This window comes from Eublepharis macularius, chromosome 12 (assembly GCF_028583425.1).
Source record: "Eublepharis macularius isolate TG4126 chromosome 12, MPM_Emac_v1.0, whole genome shotgun sequence".
In the NCBI taxonomy this organism is placed as follows: domain Eukaryota; kingdom Metazoa; phylum Chordata; class Lepidosauria; order Squamata; family Eublepharidae; genus Eublepharis; species Eublepharis macularius.
In genome coordinates this window covers 80,914,500-80,929,902 of record NC_072801.1, presented here as the reverse complement: position 1 = coordinate 80,929,902, position 15,403 = coordinate 80,914,500, and the positions used below count along the sequence as shown (strand labels likewise).

The window sequence follows — 15,403 nt, the reverse complement described above, 5'->3', positions numbered from 1 at the left end:
CTTCTTTCGGACTAAGCCGACGCCCAGCCAGGAGCCCCGCCGCACAGCCCGGACAGCGCAGCGCCGACGGCCGCCCGAGGGCGCCCCCGGGCCCCCGGAGACCCCCTCTCCAGCCCGGGCAGCCTCGCGCATCCCTTGCCCGCCCTCGCCCTCGCGGGCTGACCACCGGGCTGCCTCTGCCTGCGAGATCTGGGGCGGCCCAGGCGCCCGCCTTTCGCCCGCGCCCACGCCCCAGCTGACGGCGAGCTCCTTATCGGCGCCCGCCCGCCTCCAAGCGGGGCCAAAGTGCAGCGGCGAGGCCGGCAGGCGGGCCACGGAGGAGCGGGGGCGGCATCCCGAGGGAGCGGGGCCCCTGGCAGCAGCGCCGGCTTTGTGCTGCAGGGCTGCCCGGGAGGCGAGCGGCAGCGGCGGGCGAGGAGGATGGCCCGCGCCCGGGCGCACCTGGCGGCGCTGAGCGTCCTCCAGTGGGTGATGACCTTCCTCTTCTTCGGTGGGTGCCTCGGTCCGCACAGGCCCCCCTTCTCCCGGCCGGGAGCATCTCCGTGGGCCGCCGGCCGCCCTCTCCGCCGGGCCAGCCTTCACCGGAGCCCCCCCCCCCCCCGCTGCTTGGTCGCCCCGACGGTGCCGGGCTGGCTGCCGCTTTCGAGATCCCCGCTTTGCCCGCCCGGAGGGGTTGGCTTGGGGCGCTTCTCCTGCTGCTGGCCTCGCTGCCTTTCCCCGCCCGCGGTGTGAGCCGCGTTGCCCCTTGCAGAGAGCGGCACCCCGACGGCGCAAGCAGAGAAACCGCGGCCGGTCGGCCCCGCAGGCTCCTCGGAAGCGCCTCTTCGGAAGAGGGCTTCGGCTCGTTGCTTCCATGCCTGCGAAGCGTAGGCAGTTTTTGAGATTCGCGTAGGGGAGGGGGGGATTATTAGTATCCCGCTTTCTTGCCTCGTTCTCTGATATTGTTGTTCTCCAGTTTTCGTGCGTGATTTGTTGCGTGCCTTACATTGGCCTTCTTTGTAATCGCCGAGTCTGAAGGGCAAAGGCTGCCCGTCCCTGACCCAAGGAGCGGTCCCTGGCCTCGGCCTGCCCCTCACGGCGCCTCTGCCCTGCTCTCCACAGGCCTCTTCTTCACCGGCCTCCTGATCTACCTGCTCTTCACCTCCTACTGGTCTGTCACGGTCCTTTACGTTGCTTGGTGGATCATGGACTGGGAGACCCCCGAGCGAGGTGAGCCCCTCCCCAGCCCTCCGCGGCAAGCCAAACCAAAGCCTGCTGTGAGCACGAAGCTCACCCCCCCCCCCCACACACACACAAGCAGTTGCTCCGAGATGCCCACCTGGATTCCAGACCCAGGACGGGAGCAACGCCTGGGAAACTACAGCACCCCACGTGCCCCCAGCCTCAGGGGGCGCTGCCTGCCTTGCGGCTTGGCGGCTGCAGCTCAGAGCAGTTCTGTCAGGCGCCAGCAGGAGGCACACAAGGGCCGGATCTGCGGGAGGGCAGAGAGCTTGTTGCGTCATAACCTCAGCCTGCAGATAGGCTGGTGATGAGGGGACAGAGTACAGGGGAAAGTGCCAACTGCCAACCGGCAGGAGGGCAGGCCACTCCCAGCTGTGCTGAACAGGGCAAGGAAAGGCCGAGGAACAGTTTGCACCACCCCTGCTGGGCAGGGCAGCCCTTTCTCTCCTGGGCCAGCCCTCTCCACCCCTAGGGGTCAAAGGCCCACAGGAATGCCAGCTCAGCGCCTGCAGGCCGACACGTCCCTCGGGTATGTTCAGACTGGAATAGGCAGAAGGACAGGGGGGGACGGTCCCAAACTCCAAGGCAAAAGGCACACCAAGGACACGCCAAAAGACCGCTGCTGCAAGCCAGAGCTTTATTCACCAGTGCCCAGGGTCAAATCAAAAGGACAGGGGGGCGCCCACACTCTCCGGCTGCTCCCGGCGGGAGATTGGCAACGGGTTTGCCTGGCTAAATTGTCCCGTTTCACAAGGCTCACAGCTTCATCAAAAGCCACAAATAAATTCTTAGTGTAAAGCGTATTTCTTTTACTGAAAAATAACGTGCTAGACAAGAATCAAGTTTCTTCTTAGTTTTAGTTGAACAGAATTGACAAGAGAGGAAGGAGAGCCTGATCCTGTCAGGGCTTGAAAGCTAAGCAGGGCTGGGCTCGGTTAGTAATTGGATGGGAGACCAAAGAAATCCAGGGCTGCAGAGGCAGGCGGCAGCAGCCCACCTTAGTCTTTTGCCTTGAAACCGCAGCAGCTGTGACTTGATGGCACCCTCCGCCACCACTGAGGGGGCAGTCCTGCCACGCAGTGGGCCACGTGAGCCCCTTTGTTCTCTGGCCTGGAGGTGGCTCTCCCTGGCTGGCTGTTGCCAACGCGAAAGGGCTTTGCTGTCCAGGGACATCTCTGAAAATGAACAGCTGAAGGAGCCCTTGAAGGGGGGGGGGCTGACAATGTGGCAGTGATGGGGGCAGTGTTGGCACCAGGGGTGTACCTCCATTTCGACACCCCGTTACTGCTGGTGATGAGTCTTTGGTTCAGGACGGAGGGCTCTTCCAGAGGTGTTGATCTCTGGCGCTGTCCAGTCAGAAGGACCCATGTCCCTTTGGGCCCCCGGATCTTCTTTTGCTCTGCGCTCTGCAGCATCTCAGGTGGCTGGTCCTTCAGGTGTCTCTTCGTCATCACCTTCTCGTCTCCCTGCTCTTCTGGGTGCCCCACAGACACCTGTCTCTGCAGTGTCATAGTTCAGGTGTCCGGTGAAGAGATTTCGGTTCACAAAAGCTTCTGCATTTGTCTAGTCTTTAAGAGACCACGAAACATTGCCACTTGGGCTACCACCGGCACAGCCCTGACCCATTCAAGGCTTTAAACGGAAGAACGTGGCACCTGGAACTGGGCTTGAGCGACCCAGTGAAAGTTTTTAAGACCAGTGGAACACGTGGCCATCTTCAAAGGTAGCCCAACGTGGAGAGCATTGTAGTAGCCTAGCAGGGACTAACAAATCGAAGGATGTGGCCAGATCCCACTTCTCAAGGGTGGCTGCAACTGACAAGCCAAGCACAGCTGACCGGAGGCCACAGAGGAGCCCTGAAGCTCCCCACGAGGAAGCACACCTCTACTACCTCCAAGCATGGGGCCTGCTCCTGTAACCCTCTCCAGAGCAGTCTCACTCCTGCCACCTTGATCGGTTCTACTGCAGGTCCAACAGCACCCATATGCTGAGAGCGGTGGCACTGCCCTCCTCCAGCCTCCAGATGCAACCGCCCTGGGCTTCCATTGCCTCTTTGGGCTCGGCTGACAAAAGGCTTGTGTCACCGGCGTAGGGGAAGCTGCTAAAGGGGCCGTTCAGAGGCTTCGTATCAACGCTCAGCCCTCGTTCGCCACACTGCCACCCAGTTGGGAGAGGGCCTCTGGGAGCTCCTCAGGTTCTGCGTTGGTTTTCACCATCTTGGATCATTCAGTGTCTCACACCAACTTGGCCACTTTCCCTCAATTCCAGGCAATCTAGCGACAGTCCTAGCGCAGACATGGGGTGGGGGGGACGCCTCTGCTTGCTTTGTCCACCGTGAGACCTGTCCACTTCTGCTCCCTGCTGTTTGACTACTTAGAACCCCTGGGGAAGATCCACAGGCCTGCTGAGCTCACATGGGAGCCTTGGGGAGGAACCTTGTTGAAAGCCTTTTAGAAGGTCAACTACACGATGTCACTTCCTCCTAACCTGTGTAGTTGCTAATGATTTCTGTATTTACCCTCCTAAAGAATGCCAAAAGGCACTGGATTATTCCCTCTTTGTTAACAGCCCCACCCCCACCCACACACACCATTTTACCTGGAGCAGGATCCCTTCCCTGCAATTTCCCGACTTCCACTCCTCAACCTATGATGCTTTTTTTAAAAAAATCAGCATTTTGTTCATTTCTTTACAATTCCGGGGCAAAGGAGCCAGTTTGAGTGAGATTGTGTTGTCAGGAGATAAACAATTCAGCACCTGAGTTCTCTAACAGCCCTGCGGCACAGGCCATCTGGAACCAGTGATTTGTTTTAGTTCTTAATTTTCCAATTAGCTCTAAAATATCATCTCTTATTGCCTCTGACTGACTTCTTTAGACATTTCCTTCTGCAAAACGCTGTTCAAGTCCAGGTGTCCGTCCCAAGATTTTCTGCTGTCACATCTCAGCAATCTCCCCATTTTGCTTTTGAGGGTTGCTCAAATCTGTAAACAAAGATCAGCCTTCAGGTCAAGCACTGGAGCTGGAGGCATCTGACTGGATGTGTTGCTGGGGACCGGGGACATGTCCCTGGAAATGAGTGAGATGCTGACAGGTGGGCACACCTTTCTGGGCTAAGAATAAACAGCGTTGTGTGTGTAGAGTGCCGTCAAGTTGCAGCCAACTTCTGGCAACCCCTCATGGGGTTTTCAAGGCAAGAGATTTCCCATTGCCTGATTCTGAGTAGCAACCCTGGACTTCATTGGTGTTTTTCCATCCAAGCACTAACCAGGGCTTCCCCTGCTTAACTTCTGGGCTCTGACAAGCTTGGGCTAGTTTGGGCAGAATTAGTAATCTGCAATATTTTAATTTGCAATAAAATGTGCATGCAATTTCAGCTAAAGTAAAGCAATGCATTCTCATGCTAGAAAGATACTGTATAAAATATTCCTAAAAGCGGGTCGCTGTGGGTTTTCCGGGCTGTATTGCCGTGGTCTTGGCATTGTAGTTCCTGACGTTTGTATCCATGTCTACAATGATACAAATGACCTGCCAACATCTTTTCCACACTGTGACACTGAGAGATCTCTGTCTTTTGGTGCTACACCTCTGAAGATGCCAGCCACGGCTGCTGGCGAAACGTCAGGAACTACAATGCCAAGACCACGGCAATACAGCCCAGAAAACCCACAGCAACCATTGTTCTCCGGCCGTGAAAGCCTTTGACAATACATTCCTAAAAGCTATTTTTAAAAAATCGAAGGCCCTTGTCCAGAAGGAAGGATTTGCTCTGGTACCAAAGGCAAGCCCATAAAGGAAAGGATACCACAGGCCGTAAGCTGCCCTTTGCTTGCTTTGCAGGTGGTCGCCGTTGTGAGTGGATGAGGAGGTGGAGGCTCTGGCAGCTCCACCGGGATTATTTCCCCATCAAGGTAGGAGAAGAGGCTTGGGACAGGGGGGAGCATCTGGCTGGGGGAACAGGGTGGGAGAAGGGGCTTGGGACAGGGGGGAGCATCTGGCTGCTGGGCTCTAGTGCTGGCCTAGCACGTGGGTGCCTAGCGAACCCAGAAGGGACGCGGTTGCTGTCCCATCTACACTTGAGGGAGAAGGAGAATGCACCCTAATGCTTGTGCAGGGCAGTTCCTGGACTGGCAAGGAAGAGCAAGGGGGCTTGGAGGAGAGAGCCAGAGGGGTTGCTTGGAAGGTGGGGCTAGTGCAGACCCAGGCCAGTATTTTGGGGCACAGCCTACACGGGGCCTGGGCCGCTCTGCTGTGGCGTCTCTCTCAAGGGCAGGATGGGAAGCAGCGGGGAGGGGTTGTTCTTGGTGCCAGCCCTGATGCCGCGGGGCTCAGGATGGGCCAGAAAACCAGGTCCCACCCAATTCTCTGACTCGCAGCTGGTGAAGACAGCAGAACTGCCCCCCACTCGGAACTACGTGCTGGGCTCTCACCCCCACGGCATCATCTGCGCGGGGGCTTTCTCCACCTTCTGCACAGAGGCGACCGGCTTCTCCCGGACCTTCCCTGGCCTCAAGTCCAGCCTCTGTCTCCTCAGCGGGCTCTTCCACATGCCTGTGTACCGCGAGTATATGATGAGCTCAGGTAGGCTGCATCGCGGGGGCGGCCCGGCCCTGTGGCAGAGCTTTTGCTGGCCAGATAGAAGGTCACAGGCTCGAGATGTGACCCCCCCCCATGCAGATGTCATAACTGTGGTAAGGCTGGGGGGAAACATCGTAACATCGTTCGTCCGTCCGTCCCCCGTTCCCCCCCCCCCCCGCTCACGGAAGACCCTGGCAGATGCATTTTGTATAGGCTAAGGTTTCCGATCCATGTCAAGGGCAGCACCGTGCAGAGTGCGCTGCAGTAGTCAACCCCAATGTCTCCAAGGCACGCGTGACAGAGGGCAGGGCCACTGTTTACAGGACCAGCCACAGCTGTCCAGCCCTAGCAAGCACCAAGGAGCCTCCGGGGGGCCGGGGCGGGGCCGGGGACACCCGTGGCTCCCTCTCTGTGCGTGCCCGCGGGGCTTCTCTGACCGCGCCCGCCTTCCTTCTCTGCTTGCAGGCATGGTGCCGGTCAGCAAGCGCTCCTTGGACTTCCTGCTGCGGGGCGGCCCGGGCCACGCGGTGGTCATCGTGGTGGGGGGCGCGGCGGAATCGCTGGACTGCAGCCCCGGGGAGCAGCGCGTCCGCCTGCAGGGGCGGCGAGGCTTTGTGCGCCTGGCGCTCCAGCACGGGTAGGGCCCGGCCGCGCGGGGGGGGGGGGGTCCCTCCCTCCCTCGGGGACGAGCCCGGCGCTGGCCCGCCCTGGCCCGCCTGACCTCTGCTCTCGCCCCGCAGGGCCGCCCTGGTGCCGGTGTACTCCTTCGGCGAGACCGACCTCTTCCGGCAGCTGCAGTTCGCCGACGGCAGCCTCGCACGCCGCCTCCAGGAGGCCTTCAAGCGGTGGGCCGGCTTCGCGCCCTGCCTCTTCCGCGGCGGCTCCTGGGGCCTCCTGCCCTTCGCCGCGCCGGTCACCGTCGTGGGTAAGAGGGGCGCGGCGGGGCGGGGGCGCGCCCGCCTGCCTTGCCTTGCCCTGCCCTGCCCGCCCGCAGCCCCCCGCCTCTCGTCTCCTGTCTCCGCAGTGGGGGCGCCCATCCCGGTGCCGCGCCGCCCGGCGCCCACGCAGGAAGAGGTCGCGCACTACCACGGGCTCTACGTGGCCGCCCTCCGCGCGCTCTTCGAGGCCCACAAGGGCGCCTGCGGCCTGGCCCCCTCGCAGCAGCTCCTCGTCGCCTAGCCGGCTGCCCCCCAGCAGCGAAGACGCCCGGCCCAGCCCGCAACGTGGGAGGCCGCTCCGCCCCAGCTCCGACCGAAGCTTCCTAAAAGGGACGCCGTCCGCCGGGGAGGGAGAAAAGGGCCCGCTACAGGCACCGCTGGGATTCGAACCCAGGATCTCCTGTTTACTAGACAGGCGCTTTAACCAACTAAGCCACGGCGCCGCCTGCTGGCTGTCTGCTCGGCTGCCGCGGCAGTTCTCCGCACGAGCGGCGGGGGGGGGGGCAGGGCTGTCCGCGCCGGAGTCCGCCCGAGAGGCGCTCCGGCGGCCTGGATCGGGTAGCGGCCGCTCTGTTGTGGAGGGGAAGGCGGTGAAGCGCGCCCCTTGGCAGCCCAGGGGCGCCGTTTTGCGCGCGCCACCGAAGGGGATCTCAGGTGGGGATGTCGCTGAGCACCCGCAGAGTGTAAAACAAACGTCCCAGGCGCTGGAGCGCCAGCGCCTCACTTCCAAAAGAAGTTTAGAAAACTCCAACGCTGACCCCGACGTGATTCGAACACGCAGCCTTCTGATCTGGAGTCAGACGCGCTACCGTTGCGCCACGAGGTCATCGCTGCTTTGATTCATCGCTACTTTTACTCTCTACGATGGCTCCCTGTGCTTCCTGGGTGCCTCCCTCGTGCCTCCCCTACTTCGTGCCCGCTGCCCGCTGGGGCCCAGGACTATGCCCGCTGCCACCTTTTGAAGAACGGCGCTTTCTCTGGCTGCATCCTCCTCCTCCTTGGGGCCCCGGAAGCCCTGGCAGGAAGGAACAAGCCCGGCTCTGGCAGCGCACCTGTGCCCGGCTAGCCTGAAGGTGTGTGTGGGGGGGGGCGGTAGGCACAGGCCTGAAGCAGAAAGGATCCGGGTCCCCGGGGCGCCCAAAAGCCAACCTGGTGGGCTGCTGTGGCCTAGCAGCTGAGTGGCTGGACTGCAGGCTGGCCCTCTCCTGCTCTGGCTGCCCGGCTGGAGACAGCCTCTGCTCTCAGCCCCAGCTGTATTGGGGGGATAATGATGACACTGAATTCCTTCACTGCTCCGAGTGAGGCCCATCTGCCTAGAAGAGCGGAATAGAAGTGCTCAGCCGTTCTTATTATTTTCTTCCCATAGCAGCTTCTTCCATAAACTAGTCTAGGAAGGTGCCTGCTGGGATAAGAAGGGGCTCCTCTTCCTTTGATTTCAGTCTAGACCTGTTAGCTTTATCTGATGAAGTGAGGGTTGACTCAGGAAATCTTATCCCCTGGGAAATTCCGTTGGCCTAGGACGGAGGCGCTCCTGAGCCTGAGCTTCATGAGCCTTTAATATTTCAGGTCCAGCGGCACCTTAGAGACCAACAAGCGGCTGGGAGGGGGATTGCACGGGAGAGTGTCAGGAAGCCGGCTGTGACACCTGCTGCAGTTAGCTTGACAGAGCAGGGGTGTGAAGTGCAGGAAATTAGCACCTGCAAATGCAAGGACAAACATCTCTCGACCCTTGGGTGGGTGGGGGGGGGGGTCGTTGTTCCAAATTTGCAAATAAACTCCGTTTCCACAATCTGACTTTGTGATTTTCCTTTGGGTTTTTTTCTGCCTGAGAACTGCTACTCTTAGGTTAGCGATGGCATGTCCTGGCAGATTAAATTGCCCCCCCCCATTGGTCTTTGAACGTTGTGACTTTTGATAGCAGATTTGTGTCCGTTTGGTCTTCCGCGAAGGGGCTGGCCTGCTTGTCCAATACAGAGAGTGGGAGGGCACTGCTGACGCCTGATGGCATACCTCATGTTGGAAGAGGGACACGTGAAGGAGCCCGAGCGGGTATCGCTGGTGCTGTTAGGGCCAGTGATGGTGGTGTGGGAGTGGGCACGGGGTGGGGGTGGGGCGAGTGGGCACCTGGGTTTATTGCAGGCCCTGGTCCCAGAGTGCCTAGCCGTGTGGGGAGTGCATTGGTGTGAGTGAGGGGTTGTTTCAAGTGGGGGGGGCTGCCTGTGGGCAAGAGGAGGTTTGCCTCCCACTGCCGGCGAGAGAGCAGCATTGTCTATGGCATTGAGCTGGGAACTGTATGTGACTACCAATCGTGTTCTGCTGCTGTTCCATTCGGGCTTATCCTATAGCAGGTCATCCCTCGGTATCATTCTGGCTTTGTTGATCTTACTGCATCTGGTGGGTACTGTAATTCCAGAAGTCTCTGTTGTAGATCACGGAGATGGGAGTGTCTGTCAGAGGGACTAGAGTGGATGTGGCTGTAGGTAGAGCTCGGCTGGAGAGGATGGCTTGCCTGGTGTGCTTGGGCGGATGAATGGAGGTGCATTGATACGTTTGGTGATCAGTAGGTTTTTGGTATAAGGTGGTTCTTACGCTTCCATCATGCCTGTGTACAGTGGTGTCTAGAAAAAGTACCTCCTATGCGGGTTGATTCATGGTCGGGATGATGGTTGGGTGGAAGTTGCAGCAGGTCTGGTGAAATTCCTCCAGGGCTTCTTTCCCAGGCAATAAAAATGTCATCAATGGCTCTTGGGTACAAGAGGGGTGTCTGTGGGTGAGAACTGAGGAAGCGCTGCTCCAAGTGAGCCATGAAGGTGTTGGCCTATTGGGTTGCTTCGCGATCCCTTACCTATGTGGAAGGTGGCAGATCTCTGCAACTCCACTTGGAGCCACACAAAATCTCAGGAGGGACACGCCTTGGTGGGTGAAGAGCGGGACCACTTTGTGACGACCCCAACCATCACATCTTTAAAGAAAAAACCTAGGAAATGTCCTATTTATTCTTTTTATAAAATGAGTGTTTGCTTTTCAGGGGAAAGCTCATCTTGAAACAAATATTTTTAGCCTTTAAGATGCCACTGTACTGTTGTTTTGTTTTACCAAATTTAGCAAGCCTTTCACAAAACAAAACAGGAGTCCAGTGGCACCTGAAAGACTCTGTGTGTGTGTGTGTGTGTGTGTGTGTTATGTGCCGTCAAGTCACCTCCGACCTATAGCAACCCTATGAATGAAAGACCTCCAAAACGTTTTATCTCTAACAGACCTACTCAGATCCTGCAAACTGGAGGACGTGGCTTCTTTCAGTGAGTCAAGCAATCTCATTTTAGGTCTTCCTCTTTTCCTGCTGCCTTCCACTTTTCCTAGCATTATTGACTTTTTCAGAGACTCTTGCCTTCTCATGATGTGACCAAAGTACAACAGCCTCAGTTTTGTCATTTTAGCTTCTAGAGAGAATTCAGGCTTGATTTGATCTAGTACCCACTTATTTGTCTTTTTGGCTGTCCATGGTATCTGCAAAACTCTCCTCCAGCACAACATTTCAAATGAATCAATTTTTTTCCAGTCAGCTTTCTTTACCATCCAACTTTCACATCCATACATCGTAATGGGGAATACCATAGTTTGGATTATCTTGATCTCGGTTCCTAGAGAGACACCTTTATCTTTAAGGATCTTTTCTAGCTCCCTCACAGCTGCTCTTCCAAGCCTCAATCTTCTTCTGATTTCTTCATTGCAGTCTCCTTTTTGGTTGATGATTGAGCCAAGACGCAGAAAATCTTGAATAGTTTCAATTTCCTCATTGTCAACTTTAAAACTGTGTAAGTCTAATAACATTTATTCCAGCATGAACTTTTTCTGAGTCAGAGCTCACTTCTTCAGCTGCATAATGCCCAGGTGGAGTGAGCAAAAATGTAATCCTAAGAGATCTTCTTAGATGTGTACTGAAGTCTACTCAATGGAACTTAATACCAGGAAAGAGTTTTAGGGTTGCCCTGTGAAACGGTTCTCCACGTGTGTGGTAGGCTTCCCAGTTGCCCACCAATCAGGGCCAGATCTACGGTTGCCGGCACCCAGGGCACAGCACACGCGCGCGCTCCCAGCATTGCATGATGATGTCATTTGGGTGATGTCATCATGCAGGGCAGCGGAAGCAGTGTGCGGGGCTGGGAAGCCGCCCTCGCCATTTGCCTCTGCACAGGCGAATGGCGCAGGCGGCCTCTCAGCCCCCTGTGCTGCCTTTTGCCTGCCCCGCAGGACAGGGGGCGGCCAGCTTGCCGCGCACCCCCTGTCCTGCAGGGCAGGCAAAAGGCAGCGCAGGGGGCTGTGAGGTCGCCCGTGCCATGCAGCTGCCCTGCAGGACACGGGGCGGCTGGCTGCCCCCTCTCCTGTGGGGCAGGTGCATGGCGCGGGCAGCCACGCTGCCCTTTGCCTGCCCTGCAGGACAGGGGGTGTGCAGCAAGCCAGCCGCCCCCTGTCCCGCGGGGCAGGTGAAAGGCAGCACGGGGGGCTGTGAGGCTGCCTGCGCTGCTGCCTGCACGCTCTGGCAGCTGGCAGCTGCTCCGGGCGCCCCCTCCCTGGCAGTGCTGGGGGCAGACTACCCCCCTGCCCCCCCTCAATCCGGCCCTGCCACCAATAGTGGGCAATCCCCTGGGGGGGGGGGGGTTGGCCCATTCCCTGCCAATCACTGGTGATCGGTGGGAGGTGGCAAACTCCACAGAGATCATCCACCGCTGGCAGGTAGCTGGCGAAAGTGTGCATCAGTCATGCTCCCGTTGGGATGCGATGTCACATCTTGAAGAGACATTGTCTCACCAACCGGGGGCATGCTCCCGCTGTTACCAGAACTGCTGTTTTATGGGGGGATTAGCTTGCAGTCTGGGTTTTAATTATTGCAGATCTTAACCAGCTATACCGGAGTCCCTCTTCCAGATTACTCGTGCAATAAAGAGGTGAGACTAATAAAGATAAAATGTGTTTTTACTAATAGTGTTGCATATTCCTATAATAACACACACAAACAAGGTACATACAAGACACTAGGAAATAAAGAGTAGGAAAAATAGAGCCGTTTGTATTAGCAGGAGGACCCACTTGAGATCGAAGGAACTGGGCAATACGCACCTGGTCACGGCGTGGAATAATGATGTAGCAGCGAAGTGTGGCGGTATCTAATGCCTGCACTAGACACGCAGAGAGACGGCAGAGGGTCAGGATAGGAATGGCACGCGCCTCATGGCAGGGGAAGCCTGCTTAAATACCCCCAAACGTACCCTTAGGCTAGTGTCTTCCATGTGGTTCTCAAAAGGGGAACAAAGGCTTAATGGGTTCTACAACTATCCTTGATGGGCCACTTTAGTATTTGATTGTATGATTGTGACACCTCTGGAAGAGGGAACAAAGGAGGGGAGCGCCGGGTGGGTTGATTGGATCTGCCAGGAAGCTGGCCTTGTCTTGATGGCAACAGTTCTGGAATGAGGCGGTTGCATTGAGGTGCGTCCATTAGCTGTTCCGGACATTCGACACGTAGCTTCCATTTCGGGGCGGCTTTCAAAATATGCATAGCAGGGTGAGGCTGGCCGCTGCGGACGTGACCGGCTCGCTTTCACGAAATGGCAGCCTTGAAGTAAACTGTCCAGGCTGGCTCTTTTGCTGCATGGGAGCATGGCTTCTTCCTTGGCACGGCTTGGGCTTGCTAGCAGGCTGCCCAGTGGTGAGGGCAGACTCAGTGACCGTCCTGCAAGGGGGCCCCTGCGGGAACTGACCAGGGGGTGCCTGGCCAGGCTTGTGGAGGTTCCCCTCCGGCTGGCATTGTGCTGCTGGCAGCGTGGCTCTGGGCCCAGGTGAGGTGGGTGCCCAAGGAGGCAGGAGGCAGACATGGATGGCACAGTCCATTGCAGCAGGGGGAACAGGATACAGGCCTGGGCAATGCTGTCCCAGATCAGAGTCTTTGGTGGATCTTTAAAACAGCAACACAGGAGACTGACGTAGTCCATGGCAGGCCCCATAACAGGAGCGGGGGGGGGGGGTCCCTGGCAACACTGCATTTCACTGTGGCCAATTTTGGCCCTAAACAAGCCAGAATTAGCCCCACGCAAACTACGGGAAGTACATTTTCTAGGAATGACGTTATTTCCCAGGGATGGGCAGGTCCAAGCACCACACAGACGTCTCCACCTGCCCCTTCTGGCCAAACATGACATGCACACGAGCCACTGCTTTTCTTCTCCAGCGTTCCCTCCCTTCTCCTCTGCGGTTTGTCCATTCATGCCAAATTGGAGCCCTTCTCAGAGTCCGGCCACTTGTGCTGGGAGCTGGCCCCGGCCAGGGATTGCCCCCCACACCCTCTACCCAGGTCCTTATTCCCAGCAGGGGGGACCCGAGACTTACTGGCTCTGAGCTCCTCGCACACACGCAAAGCACGTGCTCTCAGAGAGGGGCAATGGTGAGGTTCTAAGGATGTTTCTTAAATAAATAAATGAAGATGAGAAATGAGGAGAAATATCAGAAAAAATAAGATGGGCCACAGAGTTGCTGGAAGAGGTTAGAGATGACAGTTGGGTGGGGCTAGGAGAAGAAGGCAGTCAAGGCAGGACAAAACAAATGAGGGAAGCAGCGCGTAAGAGAAAGAGCAGAATAAGGTTTGGGAGTGAAATTTCACAATGGCATGAATCAAAGAAAGAAAAATAGAAGAGCCCTCTAAAGCGACTCTGAGGTTAAGGGTGGGAAAAACACCCAAAAAAATACAAAAAGGCTTTTGTATTTGTAGGGAGGGGCTCTCTGATGCTTTGCTAATGAGTTAAGGGCCAGAGACTTCATCACTATGTTGCCTTATGTACTATCTGCTGTTTTGAATATGGGCTCCTGTGAGCTACTCGTGCCTCACGTGGCCCAGTGTCAGCCCTAGAATGGCTCATGTTCCGTCTCAGCACTTCTTCCACTCTGTGTTAGGTTCCTGCTTAATGCTATGTCTTTGTAAACATGTTTATTTGCCCCAGGGCATTGTTTATGGAAATGTCCTTGATACTGATTGTGCTAATCTCACACTGTGTAATCTGCCTTGAGTCTCAGTGAGAAAGGTGGACTATAAGTGAGATAAATAAATAAAAAGAAATAAATGACATAAATAAACAAGACGGCTACATTTAATGTTGAGCTCAAAAGAGCTCAGGGTAGCATCAAAATGCCCCCTTGGCAGGGCACATTTCGAGGGGGAATGCACCGGAACAGCGTTCCAGCCGTTCCCCCAAGTCAGGTGGCCCTGCCCACCTGACTTTAGGGCCATTTAGGCCTCGATTGGGGCCAAAATGGTCCAAATCTGGGCCAAAATGGCCTGGATCAGGTCGGTGCTGGGCGGAGGAACCTGATCCTGGCCGAAACAGGCCCAAAGTGGCCATTTTGGGCAATTTTGGGCTCATTTTGGCCCAGATCAGGGCTGAATGGGCCCGGCTTGGGTCGGTGTCAGGCGGGGGAAGCCTCCCGGCACTGAATCAGGGCCAAAACAGCCCAGACCGGGTCAGTGCCAGGCAGTGCTGGGACATTTTGGCCCTGATCTGGGTCTGAAAGGCACAAAATGGTGACTTTTGGCCATTTTGGCCCAGTTCCTGCTGGGATCGGGGCTGGAATGGCCGGAATCGGGTCGGTGCCGGGTGGGGGAACCCTCCCCTGCCTGGCACTGACCTGGTCCTGGCTGTTTCTGGGCCCAAACATCCATTCTTGGCCATTTGGGGCCCGTTTCGTCCAGGATCAGGACCAAAACTGCCAGCATTGGGTCGGTGCCTGGCGGGGGACCACTCCCCTGCCCAGCACTGACCTGATCTGGACCATTTTGAGCCTGATCCAGGCTAAAATGTGCCCAAAATGGCCATTTTGAGCCATTTTGGGCCTGTTTCGGCCTGGATTGGGGCCAAAAGGGCCCTGATTGGGCCACTGCCAGGTGGAGGAACACTCCCCCATCTGGCAGCAGCCAAATCTCGGCCATTTTGGCCTGATCAAGGGGTGTGGCATATGCTGATGAGTTGTGCTAATGAGTTCCTGCAGCTCTTTTTCTAGGAAACGACCCCTGCCCCTTAGTGTACCTCTGAGCTATGCCAGCCTACCTGAAAGACAGGCAAGGTATCCTCGCAGACAGCCACACCCCGGGGCTGCATTAGCTTCAGCCTGGGCAGAGTTGGGGGCATGCTGTGGATGGAGTGATTTTTTTTTTATTTTATATTCCTTCATTTATGCCCCACCTTTCTCCCTAATGGGACCCAAAGCAACTTACGTCACTCTCCTCTCCTCCTGTTTATCACCACAACACCCCTGTGAGGTAGGTTGGTATAAGAGTGTGTGACTGACCCAAAAGTCAGCTAGCAAGCTTCCATGGCAGACCGGGTGCTCACACCTGAGCCCCCCAGATCCTAGTCTGACACACTCCTAAACCATGCTGGTGATCCCCCCCCCAATGCCAGTGAAAACCCCAACAGAGCCCATAAAGCAGCCCGCAAAGGGAGGAAGTGCCCCCCCACGTCTGTCCTCAATCAGCCATGCAGTTTAGAAGGAGGGGGTCAGCTGCAGCCAGTCCCAGCCAGGATACCAGTGGGTCAGATGACAGGGCCAGGGTGGGCTGAGCACGGAGTACCTTGTTCTTTGGTGGTGGGAACCCCACAGAGGGGGGCGCTGAGCACAAAGA

At 57.0% G+C, this 15,403-nt stretch overlaps 1 protein-coding gene and 2 non-coding genes across 3 annotated transcripts; 1 reads left to right on the top strand and 2 right to left on the bottom strand.

The window, feature by feature from the left end:
- The first annotated feature begins 298 nt into the window (after positions 1-298).
- MOGAT3 (monoacylglycerol O-acyltransferase 3) lies at positions 299-8,469 on the top strand. Its single transcript, XM_054995530.1, has 7 exons — positions 299-490; positions 1,102-1,209; positions 5,060-5,130; positions 5,596-5,800; positions 6,263-6,434; positions 6,538-6,722; positions 6,822-8,469. Exons 1-7 carry the CDS (start codon positions 421-423, stop codon positions 6,974-6,976), a joined length of 966 nt encoding a protein of 321 aa, XP_054851505.1. The 5' UTR covers positions 299-420; the 3' UTR covers positions 6,977-8,469.
- TRNAT-AGU (transfer RNA threonine (anticodon AGU)) lies at positions 7,105-7,178 on the bottom strand. Its single transcript has one exon. It is a non-coding gene; the product is annotated as a tRNA-Thr (tRNA).
- Positions 7,490-7,561, bottom strand: TRNAW-CCA (transfer RNA tryptophan (anticodon CCA)). Its single transcript has one exon. It is a non-coding gene; the product is annotated as a tRNA-Trp (tRNA).
- Positions 8,470-15,403: the final 6,934 nt, after the last annotated feature.